The following is an 18,061-nucleotide window of genomic DNA, read 5'->3' on the forward strand; positions in this document are numbered from 1 at the left end:
ATTTGCATACCAGTTGTAACCAGTTACATGTGCCAGCATGAAGGTGAGCTCCATTGTGTAATACTAGTGAAGTAGGGGTTGTAATATCACATAATCTGCCTGTTTGTGTGTGTGTGTGTGTGTGTGTGTGTGTGTGTGTGTGTGTGTGTGTGTGTGTGTGTGTGTGTGTGTGTGTAGGTGAAAGTATTTTGAGGCCTTTCCCACCCAGGAGACTTTCCATTACCCTACTTTAGAAGAGCTGCTGATGTCATTCACCTTAGATGTACCTTTGGGCACTCTTCAGGCCTATAAACTCTGTGACGCATGCAGTAATTGTGTAACACTCTAGTACAAATAACTAGATAGGTAAGAGTTCTAATTTCGGTCCTGGCAAATGTGTGTAAGTGTGTGTGTTTGTAATTGTGTCTGCGTGTGTATTTATGCTTGTAGGTGAAAGTATTTTGAGGTCTTTCCCACCAAGTGCACTTCCCATTGCCCTACTTTAGAAGACCTGCTGATGTCATTCATTTTAGATGTACCTTTGGACACTCTTCAGGTCTATAAGCTCTGTGACTTGTGCAGTAACTGCATAACACTGTAGTACCAATAACTAGATAGGTAGGGGTTCTAATCTCAATCCTGCCAAGTGTGTGTGTGTGTGTGTGTGTGTGTGTGTGTGTGTGTGTGTATATGTGAAAGTATTTTAAGGCCTTTCCCACCCAGTACACTTCCCATTGCCCTACGTAGGAGACCTGCTGAAGTCATTCACCTTAGATGTACTTTTATATACTCTTCAGGCCTATAAGCTCTGTGGCGTGTGCAATAACGGTGTAACACTGTAGTACAAATAACTAGATAGGTAGGGGTTCTAATCTCAATTCTGGCAAATGTGTGCGTGTAAGTGTGTGCGTGTGTGTGTTTGTTTGTGTGTGTGTGTTTATGTTTGTAGGTGAAAGTATTTTGAGGCCTTTCCCCACCCAGTGTACTTTCCATTGCCCTACTTTAGAAGACCCACTGTTTTTCTTCACCTTAGACGTACCTTTGGACACTCTTCAGACCTATAAGCTCCATTACTTGTGCAATGACTGCGTAACACTGTATTATCAATAATTAGATAGGGGTTCTAATCTCAGTTTTGACAAGTGTGTGTGTGTGTGTGTGTGTGTGTGTGTGTGTGTGTGTGTGTGTGTGTGTGTGTAGGTGAAAGTATTTTGAGGCCTTTCCCACCTAGTACACTTCCCATTGCCGTACTTTAGAAGACCTGCTGATGTCATTCACCTTAGATGTACCTTTGGACACTCTTCAGGCCTATAAGTTCTGTGGCGCATGCAATAACTGTAACACTGTAGTACAAATAACTAGATAGGTAGATGTTCTAATCTCAGACCTGGCAAATGTGTGTTTGTTAGTATGTGTGTGTGTGTGCATTTCTGTTTGTATGTGAAAGTATTTTGAGGTCTTTCCCACCCAGTACACTTCCCATTGCCCTACTTTAGAAGACCTACTGATGTCATTCAGCTTAGATGTACCTTTGGATACTCTTCAGCCCTATAAGCTCCATGGCATGTGCAATAACTCTGTAACACTGTAGTACAAATGACTAGATAGCTAGGGTTCTAATCTCAATACTGACGACTGTGATACTGTGTGCATGTGGGTAAGAACCATACCCTATGTGGGTGTGTGTTGGTTATACCATTTTGAGGCCTGTTCTACCCAGTACACTTCCCATCGCCCTACTTTACAAGGGCTGCTGAAGTCATTCACCTTAGATGTACCTTTGGGCACTTATCGGCCCTATAAACATTGTGGCTTGTGTGATAAATAGGCAGCACTATAGTATGTACATGTAGGTAGGTAGGTGTTTGAATCTCATTGCAGCCAAGTATACTACTGTGTGTGTTTGTGTGTGAAGCATTTCCCCTGTGGCTGTTGTGTGTGTTGGTTATACCATTTTAAGGCCTGTTGATCCCCTCCCCATGGCATTTCTTTAAAGATACAGTTGATGCATCAGCATTACAAGCACAGTCACACATTTTCCAACACAAAGGCACTGTGGCACATGCAATAGTCATATCAGTCTGTATTGTACATAACTAGAGAGGTAGATCATATGATAGGAAAAGTGTCAACTCTGTGTGCATGTGTGTTTTAATGCATGTCCCCATGCAGCTGTCTGTCTGTTTTGGATGGCCATGCCATGTTAAGGGCCTGTGAACCCACCATTGGCAATCCTAACAGCCCCTGCAATTGCCACCTACTTGAATAGTAGTGGCAGACACTGCAACACTATAGTAGCTGTGTGGAGTTTGTGTTATGTATATAGAGCAGTATCATTTGTACAACTAGGCAGGTTCAGGCTGTGCTATCAGCAAGGGCAGGTCATGAGTGTGTGTGTGTTTGTGTGTGTGTGTGTGCGTGTGTGTGTGTCTGTGTGTGTGTGTGAGTACATACATTCCCTTGCAGCAGTCTATCTGTGTTATGGCCATCAGCATACCTCTCAACCCTGCACAGAAAGACATCAGGTTAGATCCATATGGAAAAATGGGGCAAACCCCAAACATTGAGCACAACCTTCACATATTGCTTTGACATGCATGGAAAGTAGATACCAGAACAAGTTGTGCATGTGAATGCACTTTCCAAAGTGTATGTGTTGTTATATGACAATAGCGGTCATCAGTCTGCAATGTTAGTCTGTGATGATTTTCCCACAGTTCGCCAGAAAACCTCATTTTATGACAGATGGAAAGAAAGTATGTGTCAAACATCAGGACAATCTGAAGACATAGTCAGAGGTCACAGGTATGGCCACTGTCTGTACCACCCTGCAGGTTGCAGTCCTTGTTTGGCAAGGTGTGACCTCTGACAACCAAAACAGTAAAGAGGTCCCAAGAGTGTAGGACAACAAAAATGTCATTCAGTCCGGTACTGATTGCATAGAGCAGTTATTGCACAGCAAAAGCACCTCAATGCTATGACAAATAGTGTAAGCTAAAGTAATGTCACACAAAAGAAAGTGTAATAGTAGCAAACCAGAGGAAGTCCTGTGTGTTGCACTTGCCGTGGCCATGGCATGTCTTGCCAACTGTCACTTTACTACAGGTCATGTCCCACAATCCACATATGATAATGTTGCAAAGCCATTCGTTGTCACTTGCGTGTGTACAATATATATACATGTGAAGAACCTAGGACTAACTGGTGCCCTCAATAACCCACAAGTATATAGGCATGAATGCTAATTGGCTCCACCCACATATGTAAATACACCCTAAGGCTGTGTGAACTGTAAGTATCTTCCACTCTGCCATTGAACCACAAACTGCTGTTAACACACTGCGATAAGCCATACAGTGGGTATGGAATGCTCTCAAGGTCCCAGCCTCAAGGTGTATGCAGACAACAGTGTCAGCATGCCATACAGCAAGTACAAGTCCCCACCATGTCCCACATCAGCGCCAACACCATAAACACACAGACTGCAATGACAAGCCTGGGTACCCAGGATGGCAACATAGTTGCATTCAGGCACCAAGTATTGGCAGTCATCAGGAATTGCTTGTATGTGGTTCACCACATAGTTGAAGGGATCACACTGATTTGGTGTAGTGATACATTGCTCTAACTCTAGTGTAGAGGGTCCTGGATCCAAGAGTTGGCAGTGATAGCTTTTTTTTCCCTACTGCTAAGTGACTGTAATGCATGACATGTTTGAAAAAGCATCACAAATTCCTACAGCTCATATGGCTTAGTAGTTGCTCTGACCCTAGTGCACAGGGTCTTGGGTTTGAGCTTGGTAGTAATATGTTTTTTTTCCTAATGTTGCTCTAACTATAATGCACCGGGTCCTGAATTCGGGACCTGCCAGGGCTGGTTATTTTGTTGCTTGGCAAAACAGGAGCTGATTGAGACAGAGTGATTAAAGCAGTCTTAAGTGTGTTTGCGTGACGCTAAGCAATGCCAAGAGGTGCTTAGTCCTTTTTGGCTTTACTTAGCGCTGCTTATTCCCGCTTAAACCAACTCTGATTTCAAAAAAAGAAAAGAAAAAAGGGTGAGAGGAAAGTGGTGAAATGGGGGCAAACAGGAGGAAAATCAATGTGAAAGGCAGCTAGGGATCTGCAGGACTGGTATAGGAAAGGACCATAGCCCTCCATTTCATCTGCAGCAACAGCTGTGAATGATGTGGACATTTTGGAATTTAGAGCCTCACACCACACAGGGAGGGGTGTGGGAGACATACATGTGTGGGCAACATACATTGGTTGAGTAATTCAGGGGTAAATTGATTGATGTTAGTGTACTTGGGAAATAGAGAGCTATGTATAGGACATGTGTTTTTGGGGAGACAGATGCCCTTTTTTTAAGGTGAGAGTGGGATTTTGGGGAAAGGTTGTAGGTACATTTGGGGAGGTAAGTTGGGTAGGAGAGGTTGCTTTTGCAGACAGACAAGACAGCCGACAGGAGAGGAGTATGGCACATGAGGGGGGGTAAACACCTTGGACGGGGAGGGTGGTTGGGAATCGGAGGCCCATGTGCACCCAGATGGAAACAGTGGGACTGAGGTCCCCACCCGTGGGCAGTCACCACTGCCCCTACACAGCCCTGAAGGTGGTTGTGCTGGGGGCTGGACAACAGGGGCAGGCTGCCCCTCGAAGTGTGCCTGTCTGCCCTCAATCTGCCTCAGAAGTCCATCCAACTCTGTTTGGATTACCCTGCGCACCATACCTTGAAACTTTTTGTGGATGATGGGTTTTTCTCTGTGCCCGCTCCTGGGGATGTGTGGGCCCCTTCCCCTGAGGCGGTTCCACCCAAGGATGGTGCAGGACCAGTGGAGGAGACAGCTCCGGGTTGGGTCCCACATGTACTGGGGCCCGGTGCCACGGCCAAGTGAGATGGGACAGGCGTTTCTGCTGGGATCTGCCTTCCCAAATGTGCTATGGTGTTAAGGTTTTTCAAAATGTATTGGTTAGTTATGAGCAAAACATTTCAAAATTAGTTATAATAGCATGCATGAATGTTTCAATTAGCTCAGAACAATAGAAGTGAAACAATTGCATAGGAAACAGAACATGTGCATAAATGGAATTGACTTCAGCATTGTAACAGCATGCCAGTTACATTTACGGCAACAGGTCACCAACAATGGTATTTGAACTAGGTATGTTAACATGCAACTAATTAAATATATGAACAATAATACAACACAAGTCCCAACATTAGATTTTGAGAACATACCCGTAGTATATATATAATAATTATTGATGCAGATAAGGTGTGGGGGGAGAGAAAAGAAGTCCATTAACTGTATAGGCATCTATTTTTCACAACATTACTTCTCAGTACTCTACAGGTCTGCCCTCATTTTACATCTACCTATGGCCCATAGCTTCTCTACCACATGCATAACTGTTAAACTCTCAACCTGGAATGGTATGGGGCAAACTTTGACAACTCTGGGTACATGATTAGGGTGCACTCATACATGTCAGAGTTACATATATGACAAAGAAGGTGTACCCTGCACTGATGTTTTGTGAGGGTGCTGCTGGCATACTTCCACCTGGATCCATATCTGTGTCCAAGGTAATTGGCCACAGTGACCACTAGCCGTGACAGTATGACACTTGAGAGACATGTATCGGGAAGACTGCATGGTGTATGTACCTGTCCTGCTGTCATTTGCAGGCATGGGGTTGGACAGTGGAACAGTTGTGCATGGTTTATTAGGTTTACTGTCATAATTTCGAAAACAACTCGGTCGGCCGCACTATGTTCGAACATGGAAAGTCGAACACGGCAATGTCGAACTTCAAAAGCAAGCCTAGGAATGGGTTTTAACATGGGTCGTGATAGGGGGAGGTTTGTAGTTTGGCAATAGCATTGAACCCCTATCTCGACCCATGTTAAAACCCATTCCTAGGCTTGCTTTTGAAGTTCAGCATTGCCATGTTCAACTTTCCGTGTTCGAACATAGTGCGGTCGACCGAGTTGTCTTCGAAATTATGATAGTAAACCGTTTATTAGTATACCCTTCATACAGCTACTACAAACATTTATTTACTTGTAAGACCGGTGTAGAACATATCTGTTAACACTACCTAACTGCTTCTACAAATATTCAGGATTACTTGAGTGTAAATATTCACACATCTTAGTACCACTGCCTGGATTCAAACCATGGTCTGGGTATGCAAACATGAACAACAAAGCTATTTCTCATCACAATGAGCTACTGATGACCTGCTGTCTCTTTCTTGATTGATTTTTTCCTAATAATCTCTTGGGTAGACAGTCTGACCTTGTAATCTATGTGTAGTGTCACCAAAGACTGTGGTGACAGTTGAACATATGCCTGAGATTCATGCATGACAGATAGTGTACTGTGTATTAATCCTTTGAAATAATAAGAGCTGGAATGTAAAGGTTAACACAAGGCAATGCTGCAGGGGACACACTATAATACATTACACATTACTATTCAAGATTCATATCTTTGTGCAGGACATATTTCTTATTTCATTTATATCTTGTTGTACAGTTCCACAATCTACAGTTTTGCATAACAGCTGGTTATCAGAACAACCTCAGTTAATGCATGCTCTCATAGCCATTTTTGCTGTGAAGCACCTGTGCACATTCTATTTCTTCAACAATATATCAGAGTAAACACAACAGTTTGTGGTATAAATCTTTATTTGAGTAACATGACACAGTGCTTTATTACAGTTGCAATTCTACTTTCAGTAGCACTGCACATCCTGTAGATCAATATTGGTCTGACAATTTATTCAGTGCACTCAAAACACACTATACCTACTGGCAGTAAACAATGTACTCTTTCTTATTTATTGCACTATATACTGCAAGATAGATCTGTACTCACCAGATTCTCAGCGCAGCCTCACCAGTTTGTCTGCATGGGCTTTGATGTTACCAGCTTTCACCTCTGCAGCTGTAGGGGAAAAACAACCATTATGCATACCTGCCTATCACACACTCAGGCTAGAATTTGGTACAGCTATGGGTGGAATACTTACAAGCTGCATTACTGTCTCAAGCATCTTGGATTCATTGGGCCAAGAGCACCCCTTTTCTCCACTTTAGGTCGGCATAGTGATGTCGTACCTGCTCACTAGTTCGGGGGATTCCAGTGACACTGGTGAGGTTGCATGCCAGATGGTCCCAGACCTCACATTTGTATTGGGAGCCCTGGTACTGGCCCTGCAGCAGTCTGTTGTCATGGTGTTGCACAAGGAGCCCAGCCTTGACCCTGGAATCCAAAATGCCCCAGTGCTGCTTCTGAAAGTATGCTCCCTCTCCAATTCCAGACATGGCTCCTGCAGTGACCAAATTACAACAGCTTCTAGCTGTATTCCCACCTGTGCAGTTTAAATAAGGCCATATTTCCACCCTTTGCCATTATTGGACCATTTTTGAAAATGCTGAGCACAGCTCAGCTGTGCAGTGCGCAAACCTGCTAAACTAAGTTGAGCAGTGCTTAAAGGGACAAATGCTGAGCAGTGCGCAAATCCGGTTAGCTGGGCTGAATGCTGCTTACAGGTATACTTCTTAGCAATGCTGAAACCAGTTAAGCAGAGCTAAGCACTGCTAAGTATTGCTCAGTTTTCATTTAAAGGAAATTAATGAATTGGACATTAATTACTTTTTACTGACATATTATTAAGTGATTATATTTTACTTTACATGACACCTCCCTATGTGCTTTGATTATATTACTTTGGGGTGTGACTGTACTGTTTGGGGCACTTGTGTTTACATGGGGATTTCACATCATATATCCACTGACACTGGACGTTTGAGCCAGCTACAATACCCTGGTTAACAACTATCAATCGCTATATCATTAAATAGATAATAAATTATTTCACAATGCTTTCCCCTGTAAAAGACAAATGACCTGCCTTGGTATTCGAACCATGAACTACTGCATGCAAAACCAAAATTCTAACCACAAAGCTAAATCAGCATTCAAATTTGCAGCTATGCATTTCTATGTAGCTCTTCCCAGACATTTATGCACTGCTGTTCAATGCCCTACTGTGTGCCATCCTGCCCAGCTACGCTTAAACTTCACATATAAAGGGAACAAACTACAATACAACCATTTTAAATAGATGTATCTCAATATTGGCATTTCAGCATGTCAGTTACAGGCCACATACTGATTCATTGGTTCCTTTGCTCATTTTTGGATTATCCTCACTTTGCAAGGATTAGTGCCGCTGCCCTTCGCGGCGTGCTGTGTAAATGTGTGCTAAGATTTAAACGGAAAAATAAAAAATAAATTGATTACATTTACGTACATTTACAGTACATAATACTTATTTCTACATTAAAAGTAACTAAGCAAACATAACTAGCATTGGTAAACCATTCAGTTAGCTTCCATCTACACACATTTCAGTGCTTACAAGGAAATTATTCCATGTAAGCAGTTGAAAACTCTTTCATGTCAGCACATGAATGAGCTGCTCACTGTGTAGAGTGCACGAAGCCCATTAATAATGCAGGGATCATGCACTCTATACAGTGCTACAGGTAGCATGAAAATCCTCCATGTAGGCTCTACACAGAGGCTACACGGACTTTCATGAATACTGACCATACTTTTATGGCAAGAAAAGTCGGGGTAGGCATACGTAATGGGGACCTCTTTGAACACAATGTAAATTTGCAGAATAATATTGTTCCAAGACCTGTGTTGGATGGATGTTTGCAGTGATGCAGTTAGCATATTTTTCTTTTTATCACATACTACTATTTCTGTTATTTTGTAGTGAGGTGTAAATAAGCAGTTTAAAAAAATTCTAGCTAGATATATGCATAGATTTATGCCTAAAATACTACTTGCAGATGTTTTACCCTAATGCTTTTACTTCTTTTGTAGTTTCTGGTATTGCAGTGTTGATGTCTCGGCTACCCGGCAGCTTGTGGTTACAGGAGATAATGTAGGAAACACAGTGCTTCTCGGTATGGATGGCAATGAGGTAAGCAAGCCTTAGAGTCTGTGTCAGGCACTTGTTACTACATGTGTGTCTGTATGCATATCATTTTGACACAAGACTGTGTTCATTGTTTAATATATGAGAATAACACTGCATGTTGCTGTGTAAATCTCTCTCTGTTTTGTTGCTAACCTCCCTCCACCTGACATATTAGGTTGCACACTGGTTGGATCTTCCCAGGTGGCTGATTTGTACCCCCCACTACTGTTGTAGTGCTTTCATAACTGAGGGGCTATATACAAGACTGTGAACCTGATTGCATCTTTTTGTAGTAGCTTAGCATCGTGGAATTTAGACTGTCATTTAGGTCATCATGAGTGGTAGAAAGATGTTCTTAAACTTTGCCTGGAATATGCACATAGAGGAGAAGCCAGGATACGTTCATGCTGTAGTGTGAGGTCAGAAGAGACCTTTTACTTAGGTCATCACCCATCATCATCAGACTTTCTGTCCAACGCTAGCCTCAGTGTTGCTGTGTTATGCTATGATGGCCTTTACCATATGAAACTGGAGAGATGGCCAGCAACCTGCTGACCCTGCTTCTCCTGAGTGGCAATTTGTGACTTAGGAAGCGTACTGAACGGTTAGTGGTGGCACAGGTGTTTGCCCTGGGCCAGTAAGCCATCATGTGTCTCATTCTCTTTATAAGCTGAAACACTGAGAGAATGTAAAGTTGTATGTGTTGTATGGTTTTGTGTCTTTGAATTTTGTAAATCAGGTACTGCATGTGAAAAGAGTGTATGTAAAATGATGAGGGCATTGTTGCATGCAGTATACTAATCCTGAATGAGACATTACTTGTACATATATTTATTGTCAGGTAATTGTCAGCATTGTGTTATAGCGGTGTGATGCACTTCCAAGTAAGTCTGTAAGTGGGGGCCTTCAATTCTGTCAACATAAAAACAGCAGTTCCCCCTTTTAGAGCCCCCTTGTTATTTCTATACATTGAGTTTCTGAACATAACCAGTAGTTTGTTCTGTGTTTAATGTTGCATGGTGGTGGCCAGGTTGCTGTCTTACTTTAATATTTTACTGCAATTTGTATATTTCCATGTTGGGAAGTTTGAGGTGCATGTAAATAATTCTGGATATGCTTCCACACCCATATACAATTAGGTATATTTCTATATTATGCCCTTCAGTCATTTGTATAAGTTAACAGTTGCAGTACTGTCACTTCCATTAGTTGCGCTGCCAGGCAGCACAACATCCCCACCTTTTGAGTAATTGAACCGAGCTGGGTCTTAACAGGTTCTGTGCCCCCAGCAAGTCCTCCAGCACTCATCCTGCTAGTGTAACTTGATCTGCTGTTATCAGAGTGGGCTTGCTTACTCTGCACCAGTTGTCTGTCTTTTCTGGCCTTTTTAGTAAATATACGCCCCTTTATTTATTTTATTTTATTTTTGTTTAATGGATAAGAGGAAAATGGTGCATACCACTTACCTAGACCTGGCTAAGGCATTTGATGCAATACCCCACTTTAGTATTGTTGACAGACTCACTGAACTGTGGGTATAAGCCTTTATATAACTCCACTGCATGGCCAGCTAAGTCACAGACAGCACCTAGAAAGTCAGGATTTGTGATACCACCTCCACTAAGAGAGTGGTCATCAGTGGTGTACTTTATGGCTCTGTGCTGTGACCACTCTTATTTGGCATCCACTTCTCAGAGGTAAAGGCTAATGTCAAGGGCCTTTGGCTGACCATGTTCGCAGATAGCTGCAAATTGGGAGCTGTCATAGATTACCCACATGACAAAAAACATATTATAATAGATTTATCACGCACAAGTGACTGGTGCCAAAGTCACAGCCTAAAACTCAATGCCAAGAAATGCATTATAGTACCTTTTGGGAAAACTGTCACCCAAGCCAATTACTCCATTGATAAGACACCTATAAGAAATAACCTGGTAGTCAGGGATTTGGGAACATATGTAGACAGTAATCTGGCCTTTGACCAACATGTGGCCAAGGCCATAAGTAAATCATTCTATGTCAACCAACTTATAAGTAAGGGTATGATATGTAGGTCCAAGGAAGTCATAGTGCCACTTGTCCCTTATCAGACTCATCATTAAGTATAAATGCCTCTTTTGGCATGTACCTGACTAAACATATGCAACTATCTGTGTGGTGACAAAACTGGAGTCATTTGTTAAATGAGTGAAGGTCTGCAAAGCTTAACTGTAGTGGTAATGTTTTTGACAGTCAAAGTTAATTTGTGTGGATGTGTCAAACACAGTGTAAAGGGTTAAAATGAAATTAAATTGCACATGTTGCAGAAGGTTAGTGTTATGTGTTTCAACAGCGCAAGCGGAAACATAGAAAAGTATGGAATGCTAAGTTTCATTTCCTGAGCATGAGGCAGCATTCTTTCTAAATCACATGACTAAGCTAGAAATGTAGATTAGAAGTTGCAAATCTATTTTTACTAAGCTTGATGTATTTCCCTTAGATATTTAGTAATGGTATGAAGAATAAACTATTGTGGACTGTGTTAGTTAGCATTTTTCTATTGGATAGTAGCAGCTGTATGATTGAAAAAGTTTACTAGTTTTTTAAAGTTTTTCTATAAAAGATTATGAATTCTTTTGTTCAGGGAGACATGACTTCCTGAGTACTGTCTCCCACACGTGTGTGTGTTATTTCTTTTAATAAACTATATTTTAATCTGCCAGTGACTAAAGTTTATTTTATTATGGTTAAACCGTAACAGATGGTGCCTTAAAGACTCTGATTTTTTTTAATTGCCTGGAGCTGCTTCTATAAAAAAATCACTTTTTCTGGGCCATTTGAAAGATTTGTACAGGTTAAGTGTAGGTTTCGCATGCATACGAGTTAGTACGCGAGTGGGGTATCTTTTATTTTTAACATTCTGATTGTCAGAAACATTGTGGGTATGGGCTCTATCGTCTTAAAAAAATTATAAAAATTGCAACTTGGCAGCTGCAAGTCATCTGATGACGATTGCTTAGTTTTGCCCCTGCATCACCTCCACCTTATAATGCACTACCATCTGCCCCTGACCAGCAAAATTCTGCTATCTCTTCTTCCACCTCAGAAATTACTGTTTCACCACCTTCTCAAGGAAGGCAACCTTCTGAGTCATTCACCTCCACTAGCCAAACAACTCATAACTCCTCAGTTGCCTCCTTCCTTTAGCCATCCCAAAACTTCTTCCTCTTCTGTTTCAGGCCATACCCAGTCTAAATAACCTCAAATGTTTATTAACTTTCTGAAGCGGCGTACAAAGGGGGTATTATCTTCTCTTCCTAGACGACAGAAACTACGTTCATGCAAAGTTATTACCCAGTTCCTGATAGTTATAGATGGGAATAGTTATTTTGGTCCTGATAAATTCAGGACCGTGAAAGATAATTCTGATTCCTCCTCAAAAAAAGAGACAGTGTAGTTACTCCAACCCTTCACATACATCTTTTGCGACAAGTCTCGAACCCAGCATACTTCAGAAATAAAGAAGCACCTTCTACTATAAATGTGGTTTGCCCTTGGTCTGCTGTTGATTTACAAACTATTTTGGACTCTCTTCCATCAGTCAGAACAAATCCAGCAAAATATATGAAAATCTTAAAAGAGCATGTTCATTTGCAAAATCCTACTTTAAAGGATCTCAGAGCAGTGATGGACACATCCATTGCACCTGTTCTATTTAAATGTATCCTGTTCCCCAGCATACAGACATAGAGGCTTTTCAGGCAGCTAGGACCTGTATATTACAGGCTATTACTGTAGTATGTTTACTGGTACCGAACTGATCCAGGTTAAATGCAATCACATAGAGAGAAGATGAGTCATTTGAGTCTTGTTTATGGCACATGACAGATGTCTTTGAAGCCTTTTCAGGTTATACAGAACCTACTAAAGGTCTGGCAGCAAGTGGTCTCTCAGCTGTTTTTTATCACCCCTAGCCCCCCATTCAAGACCAGCTAAAAAAAGGTTAGCTTAACCTGGCCAAGTCTGGGGCTGCATGAAGTTGCTAATAAGGTTCACTATTTAGCAGACACCCTTATTCATAAAAAACTAAAGCAACAAGAGGAGCGACAAAAAAAAGTATTAAACCTACAGCTCGAACAGTTTACCAGAAATAGAAAAGAAAGAGGGGGACGTAATAGATTCAGATTTTCTCAAAATCAAGGACCATTTCCTCAAAATTTTAATAATACTCTAAATTCACAAGGACAGAAACAAAGATTAGATTCAAATCCATGTTTTAATTACGGCCAAAATGGTCATTGGAGGGAAAATTGTCCTTTCCTGCAGCCAGTAGATGCACCAATGCAGTTTAACAACCCATTTGAACATCAGCTGCCACCACAAGGTTAGCAAAATATCCACCACAATGTGAGGCTACAACCCCCTACATGAAACACTCCTTGGCAGCTACCAGCTTGGCAACAAAATAGCCATGAATAGGAATAACAGCTATTTCCTTTCACACCTGTACACCAAAAAAGACCATTCGTTAACATTAAGTTCAAGACAGCAGTATTCCTTTTCTAATAGATACTAAAGCTACTAGATCAATGTTAAATGCTTCTGCAGCCAAGAATCTCCCTTTGTCCCACAACTCATTGCAAGAAGTCAGGGTATCAGGAGTCTCTTTAGACTACCCCTAGACAGTTTCAGTTCCCATTCAGTTGGGACCGTTGGCAGACCAACATGCTTTTCTCATTGAAACTTCTACAGCTCTTAATCTTTTAGGTAGAAATCTTTTCTATAAGATGCAATGTACAATATTCTGTACGCCGGATGAAGTGTATTTAAATGTTCCCAGTGAGTCTCCAGTGATGCAGATGTGTGCTGTTGCAAGTGTTTTGGATGAGAAAATGTGATTTTCTTTCCTTACTGACACAAAACCTGTACAGCTATCAAATGTAAAATTACTAAATACAGTTCCTTCACAGCTATGGACAGTCCATAAAAATGAAGTAAAACTTATTAGAGATGCTACACCAGTACAAATTACTTTAAAACCTCAAAAACTCTGCCCTATGGTAGCACAATATCCTCTTTCTGCAGGAGCAGAAGCAAAAATTGAACCAGTTTCAGCATTGCTGCAAAAGGTATAATTATTCCTACTAAAAGTCCTTGTAATACACCCATTTTGCCAGTAAAAAAAGCCTGGCAAAGACGCATAGATTTGTCCAAAATCTAAGAGCTGTGAATGCAGTAGTTGTGCCTGCTTTTCCTGTAATACTTAACCCAGCAACTATTTCCCCTTTTGCCTCCACCTTTTCGCTTGAGAATTCCTTGCTTTATTCTCTATCCCAATACACCCTAATAGTCAGTATTTGTTTGTGTCCAGCTTCTCTTATTCCTGCTGCTGATGAAGGTAGACCTCATGATTGTGTTTTTTGTTAACAGTGTGCTTCCTCCTAGACCTGATCTCCAAAATACTCCTCTCCAAAACCCTGACTTAATTTTGTCCATCGATAAATCGTGTATAAAAAAAAAGACACAACTGACGGCCACTTTTGTGGTCTGTAATATTAATCAATTGTTTTTGATTGGACAATTGCAGGAAAACATGTCAGCTTAAATAGCTTAATTAGTAGCTATTACTGAGGCTTGCAAGCTAGCATAGGAAAAAACTGTTACCGTGTACAGTGATTCAAGATATGCCTGTGAAGTGGTTCATGATTTTAAAAATCTCTAGAGAGAAAGAGGTTATTTAACCTCTGCAAAAACAAAAATTAAAAATGCAGTCTTTATAACTGACTTGTTAAATGCCCTGCTTCTCCCTAGAAAAGTAGCTGTTGTTAAATGTGCCACTCATAGGTCAGAAAACTCATTTAAAACAGTAAAAAATACATTTTTCTAATAGAGCGGCAAGGCAGGCTGCTTTATTAAATTCTGTTCAGGCTTCTTTCTTTGTAGACTCTTCAAATTAAAATTATGCCTATAACTTTGCAAAAAGTGTTCTTTTCCAAATCATGCTGATGCTAATAGAGTAAAGTAGGTCCGTGACAGCTGCTGTCATTCCGCATATTCACTTTGGCTCCGTCTAACATCACTAATACTTTTACCGCCATTGGTACGGGCTTACCATTTGCCTTCCCATCCAAAAAAATGCTTTAATAAAATAGATTTTGACTGACTGGTATGCCCCTTACACTTCAAAAGTTGGTCAGCATCTTGTACAAACATGTAATAAATGTCTTCAAGTAACTCTTTCCTCACAACATGTTAAAATGCCAATGGAAACATTTTTGTTGTATACAGTGTAATTTCATAGAATTACTGATGTGTGCATGTTTTAAATATGTACTAGTTTTGACTAATGTTTTCTCTGGTTGGGTAAAAGCATATCCATGCTTCAAAAACGAAGTGACCTCAGTAACCAAAAAAGTTTTGTTTGAGTTTATGCCCCATTTTAGGGTACCATGTTGTATTCAGTCAGACAGAGATATTCATTTTACGACTCAGACTATTCAACAAATTTGTAAAGTTCTAAATATTCAAATGCGGTATCACTGTCCATACAGACCTCAGGCTTCAAGCATGATAAAAAATAAATAACTCAAACTTTAAAAACTAAGTTCGCAAAACTTACTGCAAAAACAGATCTAAAATGGCCAGAGGCCTTGCCATTAGATTTATTTACTATCTGCAATGCAATCAGTGCACCCAAAAAGTTCTCCTGTTATAAAATCCTCACAGGACACTCGAGGATGCCAGTCACACCCCTGCCCGCAACCCTTAATCTGAAGGTAGTTGATGAGACAATGCTTAACTTATTATAAACAACTTTCTGTTCTAGGTAATCTCTGCCCAGCTCCAGCCTGATCCTCACTCAACACATTAACCCAAAAGATTGGGTACTTGTTCGTTCCTTCTCCAGATGACACGCCCTCCAACCTCAATAAAAAGGCCCATTCCTGGTGTTCCTTGTCACAGCTACAGCCATTAGACTCAGAGTCTCCAACATGGCTATATATCTCCCATGTCCAAAAAGCAGTGCCAAATGAAAAAAGCCAACCTGTTCCCTTGGACCTACCCTCTGCTGTCTTGTCTGATGACAAACCAGTTTCCTCTCATACCAAAAGAAAAAAACAAAAAAAATGAAAACAAAACTGACTGATACTGTGGGAACAACAAAAGGAGACATTTTCCCTTGGTCAGGTGACCAAGTGCTGCTCATGAAAGCGGACTTACAACAGCAACCTTTATAAAGTGTGTTTAAAGTGCAGCAGCAAGCTATTCATTGTAAAACAAATTTATGCCTGGACATTTTAAAAATCCACTCCGACCCCGACTAGCTCACCATTCATGTCTGATTATTGTCATAATGACTGCAATTGTTGTTTTTGTTCTAATACTACATTTCCTGATACCTGCTGAAACTACTGTTCGATTTCTAAAAAAAAATTAATAAAATCTAGACAAAAAGTCAGCAGATTGTTATCCAAATTTCAATACATTCCATGCCACTTTGAAAATATATGCCAATACTCTAAATGTTAGTAACTTTTAGGTATGTGCTGCATACCTACTGCCTATAATTAAAATATCCCATTATTTCCATTGCCTGTAAATAAAGTTAATAAAGAGACAGGTTTTTCATCAGTGGTACTTGGTAAAAATTTTTTGTGGCATAATGTTGCATAGTTTAATAAAATTGCTGCACTTGGACTTTCAGTGACTGTCAAGGGTTATTCTTCTGATGCAAAAAATGGGACTGTGAAAGTTAGACAGAGCAAATGTAATATTACTCAAAAAATGTATAGTAAAAGTGCAGTAAAAGGTATGGTCATGCTGAAAGACTTTTTTGTGGCAGTCCCTGGCTGCCAACAAACTGGTTGGGGTGTTGTTGTATTGAAAGAGTTCTTCCAGCCATTCAAGTGCCCTGCCCAGTAGTAAAATTTGGAATATACATAATACAAAGACTTAAAAATTATGATTAAAAAGGTCAGTGCTTCGTACATTTATCATCATAATTTAAAACAAGCACCTTTTAAAGGACATTCTCATATGGACCTTAGTAATGATGTTATTTCTGGGGCTAGTAAATTACCTGCTTATGGGACTATAAAATCAATTTGGAAGCTAAAAAAGCTGTATAAACTATTAAAAGTGTTAAGCTATGCAACTTTAAAACTGTTAATTTAATTACTTTAAAGCTGAGTGTTATGCTTGCAGTAGTACTCCAAAATTAAATGGCACTTAATTTTGTAGTTGCATCAAAGGAAGGTACGTATTCACTCATACATGAAAAATGCTGTTAATTTATCCTAATAATAAGCATGTAATACGTAGTCATTTAAAATCATCCAAACAGTGGTTAAAGAGTCAGATACCAAAAAAGTGAATAGTTCACAATGGGCTTGGCTAACCAATTTGTTTTCAAAATGAAAAGACAGTTTGTTAAAATTTATTATGCTTATTGCTTTAGTAACCAAACTCATTGCATCTCAATCAAACCCATTGTTAAACACAATAAAAAAGGGAATGGCAACCCACAAGGCAAACACTCCGTAGCCCACAAATAATATAATCAAAAAGTAAAAAGTCAACAGGTAACGGAGCGACCAAGGCAGCATAAACAGCAGCAATCAATCTATTCATAAAAAACATTTCATTAATGACATGAGGTGAGCGCTTTCGCATAAAATGCTTTTTCAGACCTTCAAAACAGATAAAGTATAACAGCTATATATATATATATATATATATATATATATATATATATATATATATAAACCAACCAATCCTAGGACTCTACTAATCATACTTGTCTAGGCACTTAAAGAGACAACACATCAAATTTATTCCCGAAGGTTGTGGTTAATACCTCAACTGATTTTGAGAAGGTTGTGCGACCTAAGGAAAGGATGAGTATTTCTTCCGCTGATACCCCTACTCCTGGCCTTCCTTTTCCGTTACCTGCTCGTCTGGAGAGATCTGGGAGACGGAGTAGATCGATGAGCAGGGGGCGACAGAAAAGGAAGTTGTCAGGGGTTTATGGGGGAAGTCAAACGCTAAAGAAAATTTGGGGGAAGGTACCGAATCATTCATTGTTAACATTT

General features: G+C 40.3%; 1 protein-coding gene across 4 annotated transcripts in view; it reads left to right on the forward strand.

Annotated features, from left to right (window-relative positions):
• The window catches only part of DDB2 (damage specific DNA binding protein 2), a 741,911-nt gene that overhangs the window by 298,127 nt on the left and 425,723 nt on the right, over positions 1-18,061 (forward strand). For all 4 annotated transcript variants that reach the window (XM_044082702.1, XM_044082699.1, XM_044082701.1 and 1 more), the window contains exon 6: positions 8,891-8,990. In XM_044082702.1, the coding sequence (XP_043938637.1) occupies positions 8,891-8,990 (100 nt within the window). The remainder of the gene's footprint in view (positions 1-8,890; positions 8,991-18,061) is intronic.

Source organism: Protopterus annectens, chromosome 9.part0 (genome assembly GCF_019279795.1).
Source record: "Protopterus annectens isolate FY-2018-M chromosome 9.part0, PAN1.0, whole genome shotgun sequence".
NCBI classification, from domain to species: domain Eukaryota; kingdom Metazoa; phylum Chordata; order Ceratodontiformes; family Protopteridae; genus Protopterus; species Protopterus annectens.